Raw genomic sequence first — 23416 nt, forward strand, 5'->3', positions numbered from 1 at the left:
GACATTGATAGATCAACTTCGATTTACTTACCAGTAGACCCAGTTACCGAGCTCATGGAAATCTCTTGCATCTTTGAGCTGGCTGATTTGGTCTGTTTCGAAAGAGCTCGAAAGATTTGCCATTCCCACTCCACGTCCGCCAAGCTCGGTTTCGAACAGATCAAACTCATCTCCAAGTGCCATTTTGAGCATGTTGAATCTCTTCCCAGAAACCTCTCCGTCGACAATTGTGATAGCACATCCGCCGCCGCCGGCTCCTGTAAGCTTAGTTTGGCCAATTTCCAGCTCGTGAGCAATCTGTCTCACGCGTTCAAGAGACGGGTGACTGACGCCCAAAGACACAAGCAAGCCGTGATTGATTTGGGCCAGCTCCCGAAGTGATTCGTTCAACTCCTCGGCAGAGCAATTACTCCTGATAAGCCCATCCGCACGAGAAACCACTGCGGCAATGGCGTTCAGAATTGGCTCGACAATTTCGGGAAGCTGCGATTTCAATGTGCCAACATCGGAAACTAGCTGTGAGGTCTGACGAGGAACCTTAGTATTGGTCAATATCAGCCCCAGAGGTGGGAACGAGTCGTAAGGCTCTATCTTGGAGGACCCATGTGCAGCGCCCCGCTCGTACAATACTGCACCACCACGAGTAGCCACAATGTTGTCAATTCCAGATGGGTTTCCGTGAATACAGCTCTCACCGAGGAAGGACCAGCCATTGATCAGCTCAAGATTTTCGGCGCTCAAAGACGTCGAGGGATCTTGGATCTTTCCACTCAGCTTGAGCAGAGCAGCAGCCAAGCCAACAGAGTATGATGCAGAACTACCAAGACCAGCGCCCACAGGAAGCGTTGATCTAGTGACAAACCGCTGACCAGCAGACGATTCGGAACAGAGATGCAAATAAAGATACAAGAAAGCATGTGAGGCCGCGTTCTCGAACGGATCTGTGACAGGAGCCAGCAGGGTTTTTAGCGCTAAATGCACCTCGGGATCGAGTTTTTGATGCAGCTTGCCAGCTTCAGAAACACTTGACCATGGGAGCTCGGAGCGCCTCCACTTGCGCACGAGACCAACCTCCGGAAAATCCAGTTCAATCACGTCGGGATCGCTCGAGTCCACAACGAACATGTACATATGGAGAGAGACTGAAGCGGCAATGGCTGGAACACCATACACAACTGCGTGTTCACCGTACAATATAACCTTTCCCGGCGCTGAAACAACAAACATGCTTTCAAGGGAATCTCGCTATTCCTTCTACTAAATCCTCAAGTGGTGGGTGGGATCTTCCGCGCTCGGGACAGATACAGTTTTGTCATCCAACATGGCACGGCTACGGTTTCGCCGCCCTAGTCGAAACTCCTCAGATAAGGAGCGGGAGACATTGATTGAGGCGACACCTGAGGAGAATTCGCCTTATGCCGAAGTAAGGGCCGCTGTTCCTAACACTGATGATCCAGATCTGCCACAATCGACAATTAGAATGTGGGTTTTAGGCACTCTTGTGGTGACCTGTTTGAGTGGGGCCAACATGATTTTTTTCTTACACTCGCCGACTGCTACACTGACTCCCTACATTGGGGCCATTATTGCTTGGCCACTTGGCCGTCTATGGGACGTTTTAGTGCCCAATTACAAAATTTTTGGGATGGAGCTTAACCCGGGTCCGTTCAACATCAAGGAGCACTGTCTGATTGTTGTGATGGCTTTGAACTTGGGCGTGGGAGTAGGATATGGTCCAGATATTATTGTGACATTGCGGGAGTTTTACCACAATTCTCTGGGAAGCAATTGGGGGTTCGAGATCATGTTGGTTCTTTCGACCCAGCTCGTGGGGTTGGGTCTCAGTGGCTTCGTTCGACGAATCCTAGTGTATCCTGCTGCTATGATTTGGCCACCAAACCTGGTTACAGTCACGTTTTTGACAAATATCCACATGAAGTACAACCATATTGCGAACGGTTGGAAAATCAGCCGTCTCAAGTTCTTTTTAATCGTAGCTGCAGTGGGCTCGTGCTACCAATGGTTTCCATCTCTGTTGGCTCCTTTCCTATCAGACTTTGACTTTGCAGCGTGGATCGCCCCGAGCAATATTATTATCAACCAAATTTTTGGCACCATCAGTGGATTAGGCCTCTTCCCTATCGGATTTGACTGGAACCAGGTGGCGGGCTTCCTAGGGTCTCCTTTAATTCCTCCCCTGGGAACTTTGATCAATATAGGCGCGGCAATGGTTACCTTCTTTTGGTTAGTTGTTCCAATCGTCCATTATTCCAATGTGTGGTGGGGCCATTATCTACCCATGGTCGGCAATGCCGCTATGGACAGATACCAGCAGTCGTATGATGTGACCAAAGTGCTTCGAGACGGCAATTTTGATCTCGACAAGTACCAGAGCTACTCCCCATTGTTTTTGCCGACCTCATTTGCCATCTCATATGGTATGGCATTCTCTGTATTGGTGGCTACAGTTGTTCATTCTCTGCTTTTTGACTCTGCTGACGTTTTCCGTTACTGGAAAACGTCCCTGAATGATGACGATGATGTCCATATGCGACTTATGCGATCTTATAAAGAACCTTCTCTCTGGTGGTATGGTGGTCTGGTCGTGATCTGCGTTGCCGTTCTGCTAGCAATGGTGCTACACTTCCCTACCGGTCTACCGGCTGGTTATCTCTTTCTGGGACTTACCATATCGGCTGTTATGCTGGTGCCGATTGCCATCATCTATGCGACCACAACTATGCTCATTGGTCTCAATGTAATCGCAGAGTTCATGATTGGTTACATGCTTCCGGGAAGGCCACTTGCAATGATGCTGTTCAAGGCCATTGTCTACTATACTAACTTCATGGCAATCAATTTTGCCCAGAGCATGAAACTGGGGCATTATATTAAGCTCTGTCCTAAAACACTGTTTTGGGTGCAATTTATGGGTGCAGTTCTGAGCGGCATCTCACAGGTGGCCGTCAACTATTGGGTGACTACAGGAATAGACCAGATTTGTGAAACCAACCAGGCACTAGGCTATACCTGTGCATCCACGCGAACATTTTTCGTGAGCAGCATCATTTGGGGTTTGATTGGTCCTGAAAGACACTTCAAGATCTATACGGGTATCCTGAGCTTTTTCATAGTAGGCGCTGTGCTACCTTTGCTTTCTTGGTTGTGGCTCAAAAAGTGGCCCCGCTCAGTTATGCGTTTCATTCACTGGCCAGTATTTTTCAGTGCTTCGGGAATGCTCCCCCCAGCAACGCCCTACAACTACAACCTCTGGCTTGCAGTTGGACTGTTTTTTGGCTTCTGGGTCCGCAAAAATTGGTTCAGCTGGTGGGCAAAGTATAACTACACTCTTTCTGCTGCCCTTGATTTGAGCGTTGCCGTAGGTCAAGCGCTTATTCTCGCCGTAATGCAAGGCAGAGGGATCAATGCCCCCGACTGGTGGGGGACGGTTGGAGCATACAACACGGTGGATGCTCGGTCTGAGCCTTTGGTGCAATTACAACCAGGACAATATTTTGGGCCAAGCAAATGGTGACCCCAACTATATTTATTCCCACTCTCTACTCATCTTTATACTTTTGATTTTATTTATTTATCCCCGTATGGCTCTACCCCAGATTACTGGCGGAAACTCCCGAAGCTCTTTGTCATGCTTAAGCGACTGGTGAATTCCCGGCTGGCTGATCCACTGACGGTATGGAACAGGATTCCATTTAAGCGCAGGGCGGCGGTGTATGTAACGCTATTCGACAACCGCCAAGGTGTACTAAGCTGCCTGGTGACAGTGCGATCCAAGCAAATCAGCTATGGAGGTGATGCAGCATTCCCCGGCGGCAAGGCTGACGATGCTAACGAATCACCGGTGGAAGTGGCGCGGAGAGAGGCATATGAAGAAATCAGGTTTCCTCTAGGTTCCGATCTCCCTGGCGGATCTTCAATTGAGGACATATGCATGCTTCCAGCGTACATGAGCTCGAGGTTTTTGGCGGTTGTTCCTTGTGTGAGCTATTTGAAGGTTCCTCGAGATGAATTGAGTCGAGCCAATATTCCCAAGTTCCTCGGCAAAGGTCCATGGTCCAGCGAAGTTCATAGTATCTTTACTGCGCCGTTGTCTTCTTTTCTTACCCCGCAATTCTACGAGTACAAGAGGGAGAACTGGGGAGGGTTATGTTTTCATCAGCACTATATCAAAATCCCGCCTATGGAGAAGAAAGTCGGCGAGCCGGATAAAATTGTCGTGTGGGGGTTGACTGCCAACATTTTGATTGATGTAGCACGGCTAGTTTTCAACAGGGAGCCCTCTATGCCTCATCGTCCCGTTGGTAGTATCGGAGATCAGGATCTTTTGACTGCTTTGATTGATCACGGGTACTTTGATGATGATATACCTCCAAAGCATATCAACTTCGCCAAGGTGTTTGCTGGAGACCCTCTTCTGCACTCCAGATCGCCTGTTGCGAGTACAACCCCGCAGGGACCATTTGATGCATAAAAGTCAACAATTTACATTCTCTTCATACATAATACGGTGTCTGAGACTTCTTCAAGTCCAGGATCTTTGTTATAATTATTTCCAGATCATCCAGAACCCAATTGACAAAAGCGCAACAAGAATAACCGCCGTGAGCACACCGGCACCTGCACGGTCTGTCCCCGTGATCACTGTTTGATCACTGAGCGGGTTATTGAGGGTCTTTTGCGTGGAGCCGGCAGTTTCTGACCCATTGGATGTTGCACCTGTTCTCTTAGACAATGGTTTGGCAACCGTTAGAATTTGGGTGTTGAGTATACACTCAAGAGCAGACATCTGTTCACCTAGGCCATAATAGTTGTCCCATCCGCTATACGTCCAGCTTAATCCGCAGGTATGTCCATCAGTACCACCACTACAGGACTGAGCAGCTCCAGCAGCGGAGGAATCGAGGGACGACATAATGTCGTCTTGCAAAGAAGGGATGAAAGTGGCGGTGTGCCCCAAGAATCTGGAAAAGATTGCTTTGAAGCAGCGCTGGTCATTGTTACAGCGCATAGTGCCACCAATAGGATTGCAAGCCGCTTCGTACATGACGCCATTGTCGAAGAAAACCTTGGCACGGTTCCAAAGCTCGGTAGCGCGTTCTTCCCAAACGGAGGACTGGTTTGTGAAATCGTAGAGAAAAGCGGACCCGGACAGTAGCAGGCCATAGTTGTATGTCCACTCGATGTTGGTGTGGTTTTTGCATTCATTTTCAAGATGTGCACCGTCGTATAGTTTGAACAGACCACTATCATAGTTCAGGAACTCTACTTCCTGTAACCAGTCCCAGATCTTGTCTGCCCAATCAGCATAGCTCTGGTTGCCGGTATAACGAGCCAGGCGTGCAGCCAGGTTGAACATGCATCCATTTGATACAGTATTTTTATAGTCCCATCCCGCGTTCCATGTGTAAATCTGCCAACGCAATCCACCATTGCAGTTCTCGGTATCCCAGCGAGTCACCATCTGGTTAAACACTGCTTGAGCAAGGTATAGCCAGCCAGGCTGGTTTTCGCTGGGATTGCTGAAGTTCCGCTCTGCAGCAGCCATGGCTGCAATCCCCCAAAACCCTTGATCATCATTTCCTTCCGTTGTGGACTGATTGCTGGGCAAATAGTCCTTGTTGGCACCCACCTGGTACAGCAGAGACTCTTTGACAGTAGGATTGTAGGTCTCATCACCTGTAATGAACCAGTACTCTAGCATACTGTTCCAAGCCGCGCCGGCTTCCCACCAGTAGTACGGAGCGGTCATCATACCGACTGTTCCTCCATACTTGTTGCCGTCGTAGTAGTCCATGAGGCCCTTGGCGATTAATGCAGTGGCGGCATTCACGCTATCTTTGCTTTTGATATCTAAGGAGACCGCCTGAGCTACTGGAAGTAACAGAGCCAAAAATAATCTGATGAGGCCCCGCATCTTCTTGTCAGGTTGTTTAGTAACTCAAGTAGAGGCGAAGGACAGTGCGGGCACACGCGTCGCTTAGCCTTCTTTGGTAAGCGCTTCGGCGTGTGCAATTCTGGGCAAGAGGCTATTTTTTTCAATCTAATGTTCTAGCTATATACGAGACATGAACTGGCCGGTATTTAGTGCATGTTCTACTCCCACCAAATATCCTAGTTCGGGCAGGTGCGGGAAATCCGGATCGCGTTTATATATGTATCTAGCACAGTCGACTAGCATATGAGCGGTCAATCCAGTGACTGCGGTGCGAGAGATTTTGTTTTCGTCTTGGACGTTTGCAAAAATCCAATTGTTCTTTTCGAAGCCAAACACGTAAAAGTACCATGATGAGCCACTCCAGACGGTCTCTGCAGGCTCTGAGTCGAAGAACGAATCCGTCAAAAACGTCGATAGCGGCACACTGAATGCACAAAGAACTTCACTGGCATTCAACTTGGCTGCAATGTCGCTCAATCTCACAGGCTTGCCGTCTTTGCGGGTGACGTTTATCACGCAGGGACGAACAAATAGAAGATGTCTGCTCAAATGAGCGGGCATTGCCACCACCCTTTCGACGTTGAAATTGTGTGTGGAAAACCCAATTTCCTCATTGGCTTCTCTCAACGCCGTCTCCCACCAGTCCTCAGATCCATCCACTTTGCCTCCCGGCAGAGACACCTCACCAGGGTACGACCGGAGGCTCAAGCTTCTGACGGTCAAAACAACTTCCTTCTCTTCCGGGCCGTCAAAAAGAATCATAAGCGTAGCCGCAAGGCGCTTCCGAGGAATCACCGACCACAACTGGTCGCTTCTATCCGACATGTGGGTGCGGGGAGAACGGTCAGCCGTCACATGATCCGGGAGACCAGGGTACTAGGCGAAGCGGTTGAGGCTTTTTTGCAGCATAAGTTGGAAAGTGAAAACACCTGCAAGTTTTGTGCCCCTAATATTTACTGCTTCGAGCAATACAAAAATCGATCCAGTCTCAAATTCGTGTGCAAATCTCTCTGCGAAGAGCCCGATATTCTGCTAAATTTAGCATTTCACCACCCCCCCCCCCCCCAGCTTCCGGTAGATCCTTTTTTCGCGTACCATCTTACTCAGCTTCATCCAAAGTCCGACATGAAGTTAGTCGGGTTCGTTCCAACGGCCCTGGCCGTATTTGCGATGTTTGCAAGCGTCTTGGGCGTTGAACTTGATATTACTAGCGCTACTAGTATTGGCAAAGCATCTGCATTGGTTGCCCAGGGTCTGATGGACTACTATACCGGTAATAACAGTGGTAACTCACCGGGAATGTTCTCCCCACCCTACTACTGGTGGGAAGCGGGTGTAGCATGGGGTACCATGCTCGACTATGGCTTTTACAACAATAACGACACCTATAACAGCTTGGTTCACTCTTCGCTGCTGTACCAAAGTGGTGACTATTGGAACTACATGACCTTTAACCAAACCTCCACGGAGGGTAACGATGATCAGGCCTTCTGGGGCATTTCTGCTATGCAAGCTGCCGAGAAGAATTTCACCGCTCCCGGAAAGGGCTGGCCAAAGACTTGGCTGTACTTTGCCCAGGCTACTTGGAATACAATGGCTGCACGTTGGGATGACAAGAACTGCGGTGGTGGCTTGCGCTGGCAAATCTATACGTGGAATGCCGGTTATGACTATAAGAATATGGTTTCCAATGGCTGTCTGTTCCATCTGGCCGCTCGCTTGGCTCGATTCACCGAGAATTCGACTTTTGTCGACTGGTCAGAGAAAATCTGGGACTGGGCCGTCAGCGTGAAATTCATTGGACCACCAATTAATGGCTCACACGACCTACGGGTGATTGATGGTGCCCCTATAGCGGGTAATTGTACTACGCTCCACCCTTATGAGTGGACATATAACCAAGGCTTGATGATGGCAGGTTGTGCTTATCTTTACAACTACACCGGTGACGCTAAATGGCTCAATCGCCTGGAGGATCTTTGGGGCCGTGCACAGGTCTTTTTCTCAAATGGAATCATGTACGAAGCAGCCTGTATGCCACTAAATGGAGGTACAGTTCGCTGTAACAACGATCAGCGCTGTTTCAAGGGTATCTTCTCGCGATTCCTAGGCCTCACTATGCTTATGGTTCCACAAATGTACGACGAGATTATGCCGTTCATCAAAACCTCCGCCGAAGCGGCTGCTCAGTCTTGCTCCGGAGGTACTGATGGTCACACATGCGGTTTGGACTGGACCGTGCACAAATGGGACGGCTACTATGGTCTTGGTGAGCAGATTTGTGCACTGGACACTTTCAATACTTTGCTGATTTCCTCCAAACCTGCTGCATATACTGCCCGTGAACTGTATGGTCCCCCAACCACTGACTCAAGTACCAATGATAACAACAATGGCACTAATAGTGTTTACGGTTATGGCAATGCTGGTCTCAACTCTAGTACCGTCACTGCCCAAGTATTGAACATCGATACTGCCGACAAAGCTGGAGCTGGCATTCTCACCGCTGTGGTCGTTATTTTCATGATTTGCGGCTCTGCTTGGCTCATTCTATAAGTTAGCTACTTATCTACTTAAATATTTTTATCAAGTACTTTTTCAACCTCTAGCTGTCCTAAAAACAAAAAATTTTGGATATATTTTCCGTCCAAAAAATGCGTTAGCCCGGAATCGAACCGGGGGCGCATCGATGGCAACGACGCATTTTACCACTAAACCACTAACGCAGAGGCTGAAGAAGGGTCCGACTGTGGAATTCTATATCGACTGCCTGGATATACGGGCTCTATTGTGCTAGCGGTAACGTTTTCAAGTCTCTTACCTATTACTTCAAGTATGAGCCAAGCTTCTATCACCAGTAATTCGGTAGCGAAAGATTTTTGACCGTCTAAACCTGACCTCAAAATCAAAGGTAATTTTCCAGCTGATCTAAGAAATTTTTATCTTCTGGCATGCCTCTGCAAAAAGAACAGGTGAAGAGCATTCGCAACAAAATGCGTCGCGAAAAGCTCTTAGCCACCATTAAGCATGAGCGGAATAAGCAAAGACATCAAATGCGTGCTCGCCGTGCTACTGAGGAGGAAGCTGATCCGCAGCTGAAGGAAGAGCGTTTGAAAAATAATGTGCCTGCAACTATCGAGTCTAAGAGAGTCTACGATGAGACTATCGGCACCGAGGTTGAAGGCGACGAGTTCGACCAGTATTTTGAGGAAGGAAAACAGCCCAAAGTACTGATCACTACCAACAAAAATGCCCACAAAGAAGCGTATGTTTTTGCAGAACTTTTGTTGGAGATCATCCCTGGATCCCACTTCGTCAAGCGCAAATCGCAGTTCGAAATGAAAGATATTGCAAAGCTTTGTTCCAATCGTGACTATACCGATGTGATCGTTATCAATGAGGACAAGAAGGTTGTAAACGGTCTGACCTTTATCCATCTGCCCGGGGGGCCTACATTCTACTTCAGTGTATCGAGCCTGACTCTCCCTGAGCGTATTTCAAATCATGGTTCAGCCACAGATCACATCCCGGAGCTGATCTTGAACAATTTTTCGACGCGGTTGGGTAAAACCGTCGGCCGCCTCTTTCAGTCGTTATTCCCCCACCGCCCAGAGTTCCAGGGAAGGCAGGTCGTCACTTTACACAATCAGCGTGATTTCATCTTTTTCCGTCGTCATCGTTATATCTTTAGAAGTGACGAGAAGGTAGGACTCCAAGAATTAGGACCCCAGTTTACCCTCCGCTTACGCCGTCTTCAAAAAGGCATTAGAGATGAGATTTCTTGGGAGCATCGCCCCGACATGGACCGCGATAAGCGTAAGTTTTATTTATGAGATAGTTATGTACAATACAGATTGCAGTGGCTGAATACTTTACAGCTCAACTTTGGTCCACTGAGATCCGAGTTCGTTAGGTCCTAGCACAGCATAGCTAGACTTACCTTCGCTCTCAAAATTGCTCAGATATTCCTCAGCGACCCTCTGCAAGTCCTGGGGTGAAACTCCCAGTAGGAGTTCACGACGAAGCTGCCTTTGCTCATCGGTAAGGTTTGAACCGTACTCGTAGGCGATTTCAGAACGAGGGCTGATAGGAGAGTCAATTCCTTGGAAAACGCTAACAGCACCTTCTTCAACATCCTGCTGAGTCCACTTCTGCTCGATGGCCCAGTTTCCGACATTTTGCATTGTTTTGAGTGTGTTCTCGGGACTGGGATCGCGGTAAGAGAACATGGTGAAAACAGAATCTCCCGCGTTGTAAGAAGCACCTCCGCCGTATGCGCCACCTTTTTCGCGAATCTCAGTGTGCAAGTGACGATGAGTGAGCAAGCTGCTGAGAATTTGGAGAGCCGCTGCGTCCTTACTGAAGTAGTCTGCACCCTTAATAGCCGCACCGACATAGCTGACTTGGAAGGGCAAAAGAATAGAAGTACGACGTGGTGATAACGTTACATCAACTTGACGTGGTGCATTTCCGTCATAGTTGAGTTTGGAAACAAGATTCTTCAAATAGGGTAAATGGTTCGCAGTTTCACCCGATGTGCACGTGAGACCCAAACGGCCGGACCAGGAAGCAGAATGAATAGTCTCAAGTTTGGGCACAAGATTGTCACGAAGCTGCTCCTCACTCATTGAGGCGAGGCCCTTCAGCAGTTTGACATATGAGATGCCGCCCAGTCGCTCGTCAAGTGCTTTACGAGCTGAAACTCCGGCAGTGGCCGCATTAACGGCATAACGATGACCAGATTGAGACATAGAATCCATAATGCTACCAGCACTTGCATCGAGGATCGATTTGAGTTTGGAAACATTGCCCAATAGAGGTGTGGTGATAACCTCTGTCAAAAGCTCGTAAATCTGTTCGAGCTTCGAGTCCAAGCCACTAGCACCCATAGACAAGCCAACGCCGATATTCTCACCAAGTCTATGAACAGAAGTGGCAGAGGCACCGATTCCGCCAGTGTGCAGCTTGATCAAATCCTCTAGCTCAGCCATGGTATGCTTTTCAGTGCCAACACCAGTGAGGGCAGCGGAATAAATGGGCATATAGGGCATCAGATCTTTGTTGATTAACCCAAGGTCCTTAAACAAGCGGACATAGCTCAGACCTTGAGTCGGTGTCTCACGAGTGTACAATGGGGTGGTACCAATGGTAGACTTAGCAACAGGATACTTTGTAGCCTTTGGGGAAATGTCTGTGATGCCAACGGTAGGCAAGACTTCGACATTTTGAGGTTCACCCTGAGCCTGCGCAAGGTCCAAGGCCTGATTCCGAATAGTGGCTTTGTCCTCCTCGGTCAAACTAGCCACCTTTTCCTTCAAACGAGTTTCCTCATTAGCTTGGCGGTTGGCCTCGAACTCAGTGTCTGGCTCCATAATGAACTCGAAATGCGGGGCTGCCTTCATCTTGGCAAGCTCAGATTGGAAAAAGTCTGGCCTACTAGCTAGACGAGACTTGAACTCTGCAATCAGCTTTTCAGTGTCCATAGTCTCCATCATGTCATCGTTAGGGTGGAATGCCCGAGCGACAACACGGTGAAGAAGAGACATACCATAGTTCGCATCGATCTCTCGGTTAGACAGCTCGACCTGGTGCAAAATAGCATCGAGGCGATGTTGAGCAAATCCTTTAGAAATGATATCATTCAAAGTCTCGTACACAACCTTTTTGAACACTTCGATCTTGTCCTCAGACAGTCCCTGTAAACCGATGGTGAACATAATCTTGGCAGGAGTCTCCTCAATACCGGTATTTACAGAAAATTCTGGGCCAATTCCTGCGTCAATCAGGCTCTGGTAGAATGGAGAAGCATGGCCATCTGTCAAAAGGGTACCAAGAATTCTCCAGGAAAGCGAATGGACGAAGTCATCTGTTTCACCGACATACCAAGTCAAGGAAGCTTTGTGCTGTTTGTTGGCATCGAACATAGGATCCACAGGTCCCTTTGCAACGACTTTGATGGGTTTATCCAAAAGCACAGGTTCCGGTTGCTGTTGAGACAACGCCGGTTTGATACCTTGACCAGGCTTGACTTGTTCCAGGTACTTGGAAAGCTGTTCAACAGCTTCCTCAGGCCCAAAGTCACCATAACTGAATGTGAAGCAGTTATCGGGGTGGTATTTTTCGTGATGGAACTTGACCAGATTTTCGTATTTGAGGTCTGGAATAAACGCAGGATCACCACCAGAGTACTGCAAGGAAGGATAAATCGCAAGGAAGTAGGTCATGTAGAAGTAGTACGCGGGCATCGACATTTGGCCCTTCATTTCATTGTACACCACACCCTTGAAGGTCAGCGGGGAATCCGGGTCCGAGAGGTCTGCAGGCTCCAATCGCCACCCTTCTTGGAGGAAATCCTGCTCACGAAGCAACGGTGAGAAAACACTGTCCATATAAACCTGCTGGAGGTTCTGGAAATCGGCCTTGTTGGTGGTTGCAAAAGGATAGTACGTGTAGTCGGTACCGGTCAAAGCGTTCATGTAATTGGCAAGCGACCGGGTCTGCATTTTGAAAAAAGGGTCACGCACCGGGAACTTCTGTGATCCGCAAAGTGCCGTGTGCTCGAGGATATGTGGCACACCTGTATGGTCTGGGGCGTCCGTCTTGAAGCCAAGGGCAAACACGGAATTGCGATCCGGGCGCTCGACGTGCAAGTGCACTAACTTTGTCAGTTTGTCTTGAAGTCGAGAGGCCTTGAGACCCAATTTGGGAATCTCAATGACATCTCTTACCACGAATCGATCCATGGTTCACGAGTCCAGAATTATGAAAAATATAAGCACTAGTTAATATCCTCCCAACGGTGGGGTGCTAATCGGAGGGTAGTAAGGCGTAAGGCGTTGGCCACGAAAAAAAAACAAACCGGCTCGTCCCAAACCCGCTGGAGTAGTAATCTGCCGTTTGGACGCAGCACCCGTCATCCTCACCTTCACGACCTTTGGCCTCCGATGGACAATCAGAGCTTAGCACAAATTGCGAACGCCCTGGAGTCAGTTCACAGTGCGAGCACGTCATCTGATGAGCGTCGTAAAGCACAAGAAATGCTGGAATCTCTCAAGCAGCGGGAGGATAGTGCATGGATTGGGTGGTCATTAGCTGCTCCGGACAAAACAGGAATTCTCAGGCACTTTGGCCTAGGGCTGCTACAGAACGCTATCCAATATCAACTCACAAGCTTTACCGAAGAAAAGCGTTTGACCTTGCGCACGTGGGTTGTCCAGCTGGCAATGCAGGTCCAGGATTCCGACCCATACTACGTCCGCGAGAAGCTAGCATATTTGTGGGTCTCCATTGCCAAACGTGTTTGGGGACTCGATACTCGGACTGATACCCGATCAGACGATGTGGCACCCGCTGATGGATGGATAGACATGGATGCCTCACTCTTGAATCTCTGGAACCTCTCGTCGGCCGGCCGCGAGCTTTCCCTTAGCATCCTTCGCACTTTGTTTGAGGACCTCTATTTGCTGGATGACCCGGTGGCAGCGAAGCGCAGTGGCATTCTCAGTGCACAATGTATTGAAATTGTAACCCCGGTGGCTGATCTGCGAGCTATATACGATGCCCGTTCGCCCTCTCTGCAACGGATTCGGGTTGACGACGAAGGCTGGCTCCCCAAATGGGTGAAGATGGTCAAAGACTGTTTTGAAGTCCAAGATTCTGAATCTTCACGCTACTTAGTAAAGGCCCTCGAAACTCTAAAATCTTGTCTCTACTGGGTGTGTGCTCGCAGTATCCGAACAACCGACCTCTTGCCGACCCTCACTGCCGCGATGAAACACCCTAACCTCCGCGTTCGTATTCTTGCCTGCGACAACTTGCACGTGCTATTTACTCGCAATTATAATCAACGTCAAGATTTTAATTCAATTATCGGTGAGGTCATGAAACCAGAAGGTATCCAGTGGCTGGCTGGCGTTTATTACAAGCTCTCCATGGACCCATCCGAGGAAGACGAATACGTCTTCTCCAAAAAGCTCATTGAAATGATTGTCGGGCTCGGGGATTACCTCGATTCACCAAAATTCCCCCTTGAAACCGACATTGATTCCGACGGCTACTTCGGACTTTTGCTGAAAATCAGCCAGCACCCAAGCTTGATGGCTAGTGGTATCTCACTTCAATTTTGGTGTTCGATCCTTCGCCATGATGAGATACTAGGGAAGTACAAAGTCGAGAAATTCTTGCCCGATCTCTTAAAAGTTGCATCTGAACGCTGTATCAGATATGAAAATATGCCTGAAACACATCTCTCACATCTGTACATGGCAATAGACTTTGATTCCAGCCCCGAGGCCCAACAATTTTTCGGCTCTTACAGACGTTACATGGAGGATGTTATTAGACTTATTGTCTGCCATAAACCTCTCGAGGCTCTTACCTGGTTACACGAAGGTATGACTGGGTTCTTCCAGACTCAAGAAGGCTGGCAGGTTATGAACAAAACGCCTCTAGGACCAAATGAGCCTGCATTTATCCTCGGCTGTGGTCAGCTTGCCATTGTGGAATCCGCATTGCGTGGTGTGTCTCGCTGGGAAATTTGGAGACCTGCCGAAGAGCGTGAGAAAGATGAAAAGCAAGTCATGGCAATGCTTCTCGAGTGGAACGAGCAAATGCTTCATCTAGAAGTCCGTGATACCACTATGCATGCCCGCATTATCGAATGTTTGGTCCAGTTCGCTCCTCTGCTCAAGAGTGAAAACAAAGTCATGTTTTCCATTCTTGAACGAGTTCTGAAAGCTTGCACTTATGAATATCCCCCTGAAGATGGAGAGCATGATGAAGAGCGTGAACGGGTCAAGGAGCTCCGTAACTCTTCAGGAACCGAGCTGAACCGTTTGGCTTATATGGTCCCTGAGTCCCTGATGCAAGTCTACGATGACTTGGAAAATGTTATCTCAAACTTGCTGGGCAGTGGAAAAGTCAGAGAACACGAGAGTGTCAGCTTCAAATCCTTTTTACTTGTCGTTTCACAGAGATCATCCTTACCCAACAAGAGCGAGAAGTTCCAACTCATTGTTGATCCAGTTCTCCAATCCTGGACTGACGAGTCTACCATGCAGGGCCTGATGGATCTTGAATGGTTTATGGAACGTGTTGGTGTTGTCAGGATTGCTGAGTACTTCAAATCGCGCGGCTTGTTTGGTCCCAAGTTGCTGGAAGCGCCCATGGACGATGCCGGCCGAGCTTTGAAACTCGAACTGAAGAGCAAGTGGCAAGCTATTTTCCCCATCCGCCCCACGCGTATTTTTATTCAGTATTCCATCGAACGTCTGGAACGCACATCTCCTGAATATTTACACTTGCTCAGCATGTGGAAGCCACGAGTTCAGCCGATTTTGCCTCACATTTTGCAACTTATTTACCAGATTTTTGCCTACCACAACCCAGCAAATTGGACAAATTTACCGCTTGAAGTTCAGGAGTTTGTCAAGGTCTCATGCACAGAAAGGTTTTGGCAAGTTGGTGTATCCATGCAAACCAAGGACGAATTTGAGAACCAGACGCTCGAAGCATCAAAGACGCTGCGCGACTTTGCTGACAGTGTTGGTCATATTGTCCGCTATACTAGAGAGTATGCCTTTCTCACGTTGGGGTCCATCACACAGCTGGAAGAGACTATGTTTGAGATTGAAGGAATGGGAGAACTGTTGTTCCGGGCGCTGGCCGGCGAAACAGCAGGAATCACCAGCCACTGTTGGCGGCATATGATCTCATTAGTGGTCCGAAATGTTGTCAAGAACTGTCCGATCAAGTTCATGCCAACTTTTCTTGTTGATTTTATGCCGCCCCTCTTACGCACAATTGATCAGGTTTTAGTAGCAAAGTGGGAGAAACAGAGTCAAGATGGGTTCCAACTGATGGAAGGAGAAAGCATAGACGAGTCAGATGCTGATCTTAGTGACGAGATGATGGATGAGCACCTACTCCGACAGCTCACAGCTATCGTGGACCGGCTTTTGATCGATCTTGTCGGTCAAGTTGGTGTCAAGTCGGAACAGACTGAACGCAAGCAGGCTTTGCGGGAGCTTTGTACTACTAACAACAATATGCTTTTTTCTATTTTATCTCTCTGCCGGCATATCATGTTGTTCAAAGACGGAAGATGCTGCTTCAACACATGTCTCATTGTTCGCAACCTGCTGATACCCAGTCTGTTGGAGAGAGAGGACGTTGCTGCATACTTTTGCGATGAAATCATTCCTGCTTGTTTGGGAATTCTCTCTGACCCTTATCTCCATGAGAGTCATTACGAGTCTGGCGCCATTTTGACTACAATTTACATGCTACTAAGGGCCAACAGTAACATGCCGTTGGCCAAGCTACAGAGCCTTCTTCCTGAAACTCCTGTTGTTGCTTTCGAGGAGCTAGAGGAGACCTTACTTACCGCCCGTACCCATAAGCAGCAGCGCGGCATCATGCTGGACTTTTTGACCACTTGGCAGGTGTTACGCAACGATGAAGAGACACGATCACGAACACAAAAGCGTGTGGAACATCGTGTCAGTCGTCGACACGAGCCCCAAGATGCCTACGATTCCGCTGCTGTCATTAGCATGTTTGGTGGCGCCCCTTAGATCTAATTATTCTTAAATGTGGCTAACGCCTGGTCAAGTCGTTGACCATCTCTACATAACTGCTCGTAAAATTCTGAAAGCTCCTTTGTTTTCGTCTCGATTTGGTCAATGTAGGCCTGCTCAGTTCTTTCTCTTTCCTGTGCTAGAGATTGTACTAGCAGTTCATGCTCTGCTAGTTTTTCCTTGGTTTCGGCAAGTTCTTTTTGCTTTTTTGCTAAATCATTTCGAGCCGTGGCGAGCAAGGTTCGTTTGGCCTCATTTGTTTGAACTAGTTGCGAGATTCGATCTTGCAAGGCTGTGTTTTGCTGATCTAGGACGAGCGCAACTTGCTTTTTCTCATTGAGACCTGATTCGCTTTGCTGGATCAGATCGTTCAAGTGACATTTTTCGACGTCCAGATCTGCTATCTGCTTCCTCAGCTCGTCAACTTGCAGCGCTGTTGATGGCTCGACGGTCTCGCTACAAATTACACGATATTTTTCCGTGAGATCAGCAACACTAGAATCTAGCAATCTAAAAGTGTTAAGTTGATCTTTCAGAAGAGTCTCCTTGAATTTCAATAGCTCAGTTCTGTGAATGAGATCCTCGCGGAATCCCTGCATGTCAAACCGTCACAAACAGGCTGATCTAAGTCATTAAACCTTACACATATCGAATCTATACGATTTACCACACATCCTCCTGCAGGAGGTTGCGAGATTTCATCTTTTTAACAATGCGCTCAGCCTCGTCGAAATCGATGCCACGTTCTTTGGAAATGATCTCAGCCAGAGTGGTTTGTACCTCGCGGGCCATGCGGCTAGCATCACCGCAAACGTAGAAGTAGGCACCTTTCAACAGAAGCTCATTCACCAGCTTGGAATTTTCACGCATGCGATCTTGGACATAATATTTCTTGTCGGAATCACGGGAGAAGGCGGTGTGAAGCTCAAGGAAGTTGGACTCTGTGAATGGCCCGTCGATCTTTCCAACAGTCTCCTCGCTGGTGTAATTCGGCCACTCTTCCTCGTACAAGAAATCGCCCTTGGAGTGACGGCAGCCGAAGAATAGCACCGCCTTTCCGATCTCCTTGCCAGACTTGGCTAGGTGCGCACGCTCGCGAATGAAACCGCGGAATGGCGCAACACCAGTACCAGGACCAACCATGATGATAGGTGCACCCGCCTTGCTTGGAAGCTTGAAGTTGGAGTGGCGGATGTGGATAGGAGCACGGATGGCATCACCCTTTGTGTAAGAGCCACGGGCACCATCGAGTTTGAAGTTTCCGGTCGTCTTACCAGCCATAGCCTCTTTGATATCAAAGATGTTGTTAGTAGCAACACCATGGCAATCAAAATCGGCATCAGGACCACGGTTGCGCTCAACAACAGCGGTAATGGACACAGTGTTTGGCTGTTCGGCACTGGAGGAAGAAATCGAGTAGTAACGAGGCTGAAGATGAGGGATATTCTCAATTAGGAACGAGAAGGGCACTCGGTCCCAGGGTTTGCCATTAGACAACTCTAACAAGAGGCGGGCCAGGTTGTAGTTTTTGGAAGCAATTGACTCATGGAACATATCCTTAGAGGCACCATACTTACGAACAGCGTCCTCAGCTTCTTTGGAAGGAGCAAAGCCAACCAACTGGGTTAACAGCTGACGAGAAACAGGCCCGTTGATGCCCAGGAAGAACCGGGTGACGGTGTCAAAAGTGGTAGGGGAAGGGAAGCGGACATTAGTAGTGGAATCGAGTTTCTTGACGACAAAGACATCGTCACGACGGTTCTCATAGCCGAATGCTTTGAGGAAACGGTCGACCTCGATTGACTCATTCTGACACCAGAAAGCCAGGTGGTCACCAGTGGTGTAGCGAATGTTCTCATCAGAAGTATCGAACTCCACGTGGACACAGTTACGCTTGTTATCCTTGAAAAGCTCATGAGTATCCTTGATCGGGCACAATAGAGGATTGTGAGCAGTGAAAGGGGCCTTTGAAATACCAGCCAAGTGGTTCTTGTTGGGCTCACCAAGGTAGACATCAGGGCTGTCCACACTCAGATCATACACATCCTCAAGCTCAATTGTGGGCTCATAAACGTAATCACGCTCTTGGAGACCACGCTCCTCGCGCAGAGTGGTCATGAACTCCTCTTTCCAAGATAGATAATCTTCTTCCATAGTGCCAGCACCGTCGTCGCCCTCGCCGTACTTGCCAACACGCGTGGCACCAAGCGCTTCCAAACGGGCGTCTAGCTGGCGACCAATAGCGTTGTAGTGCTCGTAGGTAGAGTTTCCGAGGCCAAAAACAGCAAAGTGCATTGACTCCAGAGGTTTCATGTCGCCGCCGTTGGAAAACTCGGGAGCGTCCTCCATGATAAAAGTCCAAAGGTTGGCAGCATTATCAGTAGGTTCACCCTCACCATAGGAGGCCATCATGAAGAGGACAAGAGTGTCTTCGGGGAACGTGTCAAAGTCCTCGTACTCGTAGTCCTCCAGGTCAGCTGTCATTGTCGAAAGGCCGAAACGAGAATGCAATTCCTTCGCTAATTTAGACGCGAGATCCTCAGCAGTGCCAGTCTGAGAACCATAGAAAACAACCACGTTTTTCTTGGCCTTCTGCATCTTGGCAACAACTCCCGAGCCGGAGCCGGAATCACCAGACGGGTTATTCACACTGGCCAGAGAGGCAGTAAAGGCATCTTGCCCGCCGTCACCACCAAAGCCAAAGATGTTCATGATCACAAAGTAGCCGACAAACGCCACTGCGGCGACCGCTACAAAAAGATCCAACGTACTGACCATAATTTGATAATCCAAGGAAACGAATACGACGGGACTTAGATATGATATTTCTAGCCCTCGCCCAGCAGGCGGGGCTGCATACGGTGGGGTTAGCTAAGAGCTGCTCGGAACAACCAGCTCCGCTATATGCTGGTGATAGAAGTTGGAATTGAGAGATTATGGATGTACAGTGAGTTGCAAGTCGTAGATGCGTAGAGTGGTACTATATTTGATAGTGTCTACGTCTTAGGTCTTGCCAGTAAGCTCCCTACACCATGGTTTGCACCTCGCACGGTTTAATCCATGCGGACGGGGATTAGCTAAGAAACACATGTTCACTCCGGGGGGTTCTCTGGCGCTGGAAAATAGGGCATATGGAGCCTTTGACGGGCAGGAGGAAGCGTCAAAGTGGCGATTCGTCTCGTTTGGGGCGCGACGAACGAGCAGGACGAAAGGGACGTAACGAAAAAACGCGTGGAATAAAATAGGTCAATAAATAAGATTAGAATTTTGCTTGGTCTTTGCTGCAACGCAGTGCCTTCGCGAGAGGTACAAGAATGATCCGCCATCCCCAGCTTGGTTTCTTAGTCACCATGCAAAAACGACTCGACAATGAACGGTTTCTGTCAACACTGGCAGTGCTGCTGAAAACAAGCAGCGAGCAAGGATCTGTGTACCTAGAACAGAAGCGTCTCATAAAGACAGGCCCGGACACCGTTATAGATGCCACGGACGCGCCGTACCCCTTGTTGTTCCGGGCAACTGACGGAGCCAAGACAAAAGCTAAACGAGTCAAGATCTCGACCATCGTTTCGCCCAAAGATCTCGATCAGTTCTGGCAGAACTACACCGATGCTTTGAAATCCGGCATGGCTGGCCTACGCCGTAAAGATAAAAAGAAACAACGCAAATAATTATTCATACAATTAAACTCCCTTACGCTTGGTCGCACCTAATTAGTCGACGGGTGGGGGAGACGGAACAGGACACTCGGTACACAATTCTCGGTTTTCCTTAATCAATACTTTGTTACGGGGGGGGGTGCACGTGCGTGTGCGTGCGTCTCGTTTACCAGGAAGGTTCCTCGCCAGCGCCATTAGGCGGCGAATCGGGCACTCGGACGTTGTCGTCACCGTCACGGCTCTGACGCTTGGGGGAAGCTGAGCGGTTGCGCTCGTAGCGAGGAGAGCCCTCGTAACGGTTCGGAGAACGCGAACGATCACGGTCGTAGCGGTCACGGCGGTTGTAGCGATCGTAGTAGCGGTCCCGTCCACCATCGCGGGCACCATCGCGGGCACCATCGCGGGCACCATCGCGGACACCATCGCGGTCACGAGGGTAGCGATCGTAGCGGCCGCCACGGTCATCACGGCGGTCACGGCCATAACCCCGGTCCTCGTAACGATCACGACGCTCATATCCACGGTCGCGGTCATATCCACGGTCACGGTTATATCCACGGTCCTCGTAACGGTCACGGCCAAAGCGGCCGCCGCGGTTCTCGAAGCGGGGACGCTCACGACGGGGTGCATACTCAGGGGGTCCTTCGGGGTCAACCTCGAATTTAACATTGGACCCCTTAAAGTCCCGGTCGTTCAATTCCGAAACGACTTTATCCATCTCTTCCTGGGAAGCGAAATCAACGATACCGGTGCCATCGCCCGATCGCGAAACATCGGTGAAAGCAACCTGCACATCAGCCTGGCGCACAAAGTCCTTAAGATCTTGCCAAGAGACGCCCTGTGCAAGGTTCTGAACTCGCAAACGGTGGGTTGCCTTGAGGCGGGGCTCCCGGGGCTCCCGGGGCTCCCGGGGAGGGCGGTCTTCCCGGGGACGACGCTTTTTAGAAATTTCGACAACCAGCTGGTCGCCCTCGAACTCGCGACCATGCAGCTCGCTCATAGCTTTGTTTGCATCCTCAGCTTTCTTAAATTCGACAAAACCGTATCCACGCATCAGCTTGACGTCAGCAAGCTCACCGTAAGCTCCAAAGAGATCCTCGACGTCGGCTGTTCTAACACTCATGGCCAGTGGGCGCACAAAAAGGCGGCTGTCTTGCTGCTCTTGTTGTTCCTGTTGTTCAGACATGTTAATGAGGAACAATATTTCTTGGGACACGAAAAAATAAACCTGTCTGCTTAATCATCACCTGTCCTGTTTGGTCATGTTCAGGATATTTGGACGTAGTGGAGCAAGTTTCGCAGTCAGGTTCGGCCAGTTTTGGGCCTTAAATGCTCGGCCGCGAAATTTTGTGCAACCCAGGGGGTTTGCAACAAGTCAGATGCTCAGACAAAAGCCAAAGTCGTCGTTCTCAGTGTCGCAGCTCCTGAAAGACATCAACAGTGATCCGAAAAAGCGCAAGATATTAGCAATCTCGCTGTTTACTTTATACTTTTTAAGCGGCATAGCTGGGTTCCGTTATCTCAGCGATACAAAATACAAGGCTACTGGCGACGAAAACCCCTACAAGAAAGTTGATTCCGAGGGTAACATCATCGACGCAGCCGAAATCAAGGTTATTGAGGGCCACGATACCACTCCTGTATATAACCGGTTAGCCCGAGAGTATGACGATAAGATTTGGCTCGAAGAAATCACCTCGTACATCTGGTATATGCGCCGCAAGCTCATGAAGTATGTCAAGGGTGATGCACTCGAGGTGTCTTGTGGGACTGGACGAAATCTCAAGTACCTGAACCCAAAGAAGGTCAGCAGTATTACCTTTTTGGACAGCTCCTTGCCAATGCTTGAGGTCACGCAGGAGAAGTTCGCCCAGAAGTTTGCCAATTTCGAAAATGTTCAGTTTGTGCAGGGCAGAGCAGAGAATCTTGTCGACCTGACGGCCAAATCTCATCAAAAATTTGACACGGTCTACGAGTCCTTCGGCCTATGTTCCCACGAGGACCCCAATAAGGCCCTCGACAACATGAAAAAGCTTGTCAGGCCTGGAGGGCGGATTGTTCTGCTGGAACATGGACGAGGCTACTTTGAGAGTATGAACGAACGAATGGACCGCCAAGCCGCCTCCCGTGCTGAAGAATGGGGATGCCGCTGGAATCTGGATATTGGCAAAATCGTAGCAGATTCCGGACTCGAGGTCGAGAAGGAAACCAGGTTCCATTTTGGAACGATCTTTTTCTACGTCCTCAAGGTGCCCAAAGATCTTAAGTAGACTACATGTACATATCACAACGTTGCCATCGCCTGTTTGACAATATCCGTTTTCACAGTATTGTCCAAAAGTTCTCCGGCGTCTGTATAAACCACCGATGCCTCGTAGACCGCCCGCAGCCGAGCCTCGTTGATACCGACCTCGTTGTAAACTAGCGCCTGGATACAGTTGGCATATCGCGAGATCGTTTGACGAGTGGATGGAGGGATCGGGTCGTTTTCGTCTTTGTAGATCTCCATGGAGTTACTTTCCTGCTCCAGGCGGTTGATTGAAACATCCATAGGCGCGGCATTGGCGTTGGTGGAGGTGGCTTTTCGAATCCAAATGTATCCGTTGATTCCGAGGATCATTTCGATTCCACCCTCTAGCCTGTATACTTGTGTTCTCAGACGCAAGACTAGCGAGGCCGGAACTTGGACAAACAGACCATTTCGCAGCTTTCCGTAACGTAAAGAGCGTGTGTGCAGGGCAGCCGCGCCATCAGCATAAAGAGTTTGGATTTCTGCATTCAGTAAATCGCCCTCTTTCAGAAACTCTCGCATTTGCAGCTCATCGTCGTCGCTTTTTCGTCGTAAAATACCTCCAGGCAAGTTGACAGATCCCAGCATCAGTACTGCGTCCTGGGATGCGCCAATATCTACTTTCCATCTTCTGTTTCCAACCTCTGTGATTCTTCCAACAACGTGGTCTCCAATTACAGGGATATATCGTCCTCTTAACGGTCTCACGCTCAAAAGCTTGTTAACTCGCTCTATAGTTCCGGCCACGGCAGAGTAGGTCACATTATCGGCGGCATAGGTCCCATGGCCCCGCATCCAAATAGTGTCGTCTGTGATCATCTCTCCCGGCGTTACAAGCCCGGCCTTTTCCAGGATCATCTCGACATCGCTTTCATTTTCACTGTCCGAGCTGCTCATTAAGGTGGATGACAAAGTGATTTCTGGGCTGAAAAAA

General features: G+C 49.1%; 15 protein-coding genes across 15 annotated transcripts; 7 read left to right on the forward strand and 8 right to left on the reverse strand.

The window, feature by feature from the left end:
* Nucleotides 1-27: 27 nt before the first annotated feature.
* B9G98_02332 (Mevalonate kinase) lies at nt 28-1227 on the reverse strand (the record flags this gene model as incomplete). Its single annotated transcript, XM_024808889.1, has 1 exon — nt 28-1227. One exon carries the CDS (start codon nt 1225-1227, stop codon nt 28-30), a length of 1200 nt encoding a protein of 399 aa, XP_024664657.1.
* A 94-nt stretch (nt 1228-1321) lies between these two features.
* Nucleotides 1322-3535, forward strand: B9G98_02333 (Sexual differentiation process protein isp4; the record flags this gene model as incomplete). The annotated part of the gene is made up of 1 exon (XM_024808890.1): nt 1322-3535. One exon carries the CDS (start codon nt 1322-1324, stop codon nt 3533-3535), a length of 2214 nt encoding a protein of 737 aa, XP_024664658.1.
* A 114-nt stretch (nt 3536-3649) lies between these two features.
* On the forward strand, nt 3650-4492 carry B9G98_02334 (Peroxisomal coenzyme A diphosphatase 1, peroxisomal; the record flags this gene model as incomplete). Its single annotated transcript, XM_024808891.1, has 1 exon — nt 3650-4492. The coding sequence occupies one exon, from the start codon at nt 3650-3652 to the stop codon at nt 4490-4492; it is 843 nt and encodes a 280-aa protein (XP_024664659.1).
* Nucleotides 4493-4567: 75 nt separating this feature from the next.
* On the reverse strand, nt 4568-5935 carry B9G98_02335 (Mannan endo-1,6-alpha-mannosidase DCW1; the record flags this gene model as incomplete). The annotated part of the gene is made up of 1 exon (XM_024808892.1): nt 4568-5935. One exon carries the CDS (start codon nt 5933-5935, stop codon nt 4568-4570), a length of 1368 nt encoding a protein of 455 aa, XP_024664660.1.
* A 138-nt stretch (nt 5936-6073) lies between these two features.
* On the reverse strand, nt 6074-6781 carry B9G98_02336 (Nudix hydrolase 15, mitochondrial; the record flags this gene model as incomplete). The annotated part of the gene is made up of 1 exon (XM_024808893.1): nt 6074-6781. One exon carries the CDS (start codon nt 6779-6781, stop codon nt 6074-6076), a length of 708 nt encoding a protein of 235 aa, XP_024664661.1.
* Nucleotides 6782-7081: 300 nt separating this feature from the next.
* On the forward strand, nt 7082-8512 carry B9G98_02337 (Mannan endo-1,6-alpha-mannosidase DCW1; the record flags this gene model as incomplete). The annotated part of the gene is made up of 1 exon (XM_024808894.1): nt 7082-8512. The coding sequence occupies one exon, from the start codon at nt 7082-7084 to the stop codon at nt 8510-8512; it is 1431 nt and encodes a 476-aa protein (XP_024664662.1).
* Nucleotides 8513-8907: 395 nt separating this feature from the next.
* B9G98_02338 (Ribosome production factor 1) lies at nt 8908-9789 on the forward strand (the record flags this gene model as incomplete). Its single annotated transcript, XM_024808895.1, has 1 exon — nt 8908-9789. One exon carries the CDS (start codon nt 8908-8910, stop codon nt 9787-9789), a length of 882 nt encoding a protein of 293 aa, XP_024664663.1.
* Nucleotides 9790-9828: 39 nt separating this feature from the next.
* On the reverse strand, nt 9829-12699 carry B9G98_02339 (Mitochondrial presequence protease; the record flags this gene model as incomplete). The annotated part of the gene is made up of 1 exon (XM_024808896.1): nt 9829-12699. One exon carries the CDS (start codon nt 12697-12699, stop codon nt 9829-9831), a length of 2871 nt encoding a protein of 956 aa, XP_024664664.1.
* Nucleotides 12700-12900: 201 nt separating this feature from the next.
* Nucleotides 12901-16530, forward strand: B9G98_02340 (Protein MSN5; the record flags this gene model as incomplete). The annotated part of the gene is made up of 1 exon (XM_024808897.1): nt 12901-16530. The coding sequence occupies one exon, from the start codon at nt 12901-12903 to the stop codon at nt 16528-16530; it is 3630 nt and encodes a 1209-aa protein (XP_024664665.1).
* A 22-nt stretch (nt 16531-16552) lies between these two features.
* On the reverse strand, nt 16553-17132 carry B9G98_02341 (hypothetical protein; the record flags this gene model as incomplete). The annotated part of the gene is made up of 2 exons (XM_024808898.1): nt 16553-16559; nt 16591-17132. The coding sequence occupies 2 exons, from the start codon at nt 17130-17132 to the stop codon at nt 16553-16555; spliced, it is 549 nt and encodes a 182-aa protein (XP_024664666.1).
* Nucleotides 17133-17196: 64 nt separating this feature from the next.
* Nucleotides 17197-19311, reverse strand: B9G98_02342 (hypothetical protein; the record flags this gene model as incomplete). The annotated part of the gene is made up of 1 exon (XM_024808899.1): nt 17197-19311. The coding sequence occupies one exon, from the start codon at nt 19309-19311 to the stop codon at nt 17197-17199; it is 2115 nt and encodes a 704-aa protein (XP_024664667.1).
* Nucleotides 19312-19847: 536 nt separating this feature from the next.
* B9G98_02343 (Signal recognition particle protein) lies at nt 19848-20204 on the forward strand (the record flags this gene model as incomplete). Its single annotated transcript, XM_024808900.1, has 1 exon — nt 19848-20204. The coding sequence occupies one exon, from the start codon at nt 19848-19850 to the stop codon at nt 20202-20204; it is 357 nt and encodes a 118-aa protein (XP_024664668.1).
* A 154-nt stretch (nt 20205-20358) lies between these two features.
* B9G98_02344 (Nucleolar protein 3) lies at nt 20359-21378 on the reverse strand (the record flags this gene model as incomplete). The annotated part of the gene is made up of 1 exon (XM_024808901.1): nt 20359-21378. The coding sequence occupies one exon, from the start codon at nt 21376-21378 to the stop codon at nt 20359-20361; it is 1020 nt and encodes a 339-aa protein (XP_024664669.1).
* Nucleotides 21379-21454: 76 nt separating this feature from the next.
* B9G98_02345 (Methyltransferase OMS1, mitochondrial) lies at nt 21455-22462 on the forward strand (the record flags this gene model as incomplete). Its single annotated transcript, XM_024808902.1, has 1 exon — nt 21455-22462. The coding sequence occupies one exon, from the start codon at nt 21455-21457 to the stop codon at nt 22460-22462; it is 1008 nt and encodes a 335-aa protein (XP_024664670.1).
* A 14-nt stretch (nt 22463-22476) lies between these two features.
* B9G98_02346 (Exosome complex component RRP4) lies at nt 22477-23379 on the reverse strand (the record flags this gene model as incomplete). The annotated part of the gene is made up of 1 exon (XM_024808903.1): nt 22477-23379. The coding sequence occupies one exon, from the start codon at nt 23377-23379 to the stop codon at nt 22477-22479; it is 903 nt and encodes a 300-aa protein (XP_024664671.1).
* Nucleotides 23380-23416: the final 37 nt, after the last annotated feature.

The sequence above is a fragment of the Wickerhamiella sorbophila genome (genome assembly GCF_002251995.1).
Source record: "Wickerhamiella sorbophila strain DS02 chromosome Unknown contig3, whole genome shotgun sequence".
NCBI lineage: Eukaryota > Fungi > Ascomycota > Dipodascomycetes > Dipodascales > Trichomonascaceae > Wickerhamiella > Wickerhamiella sorbophila.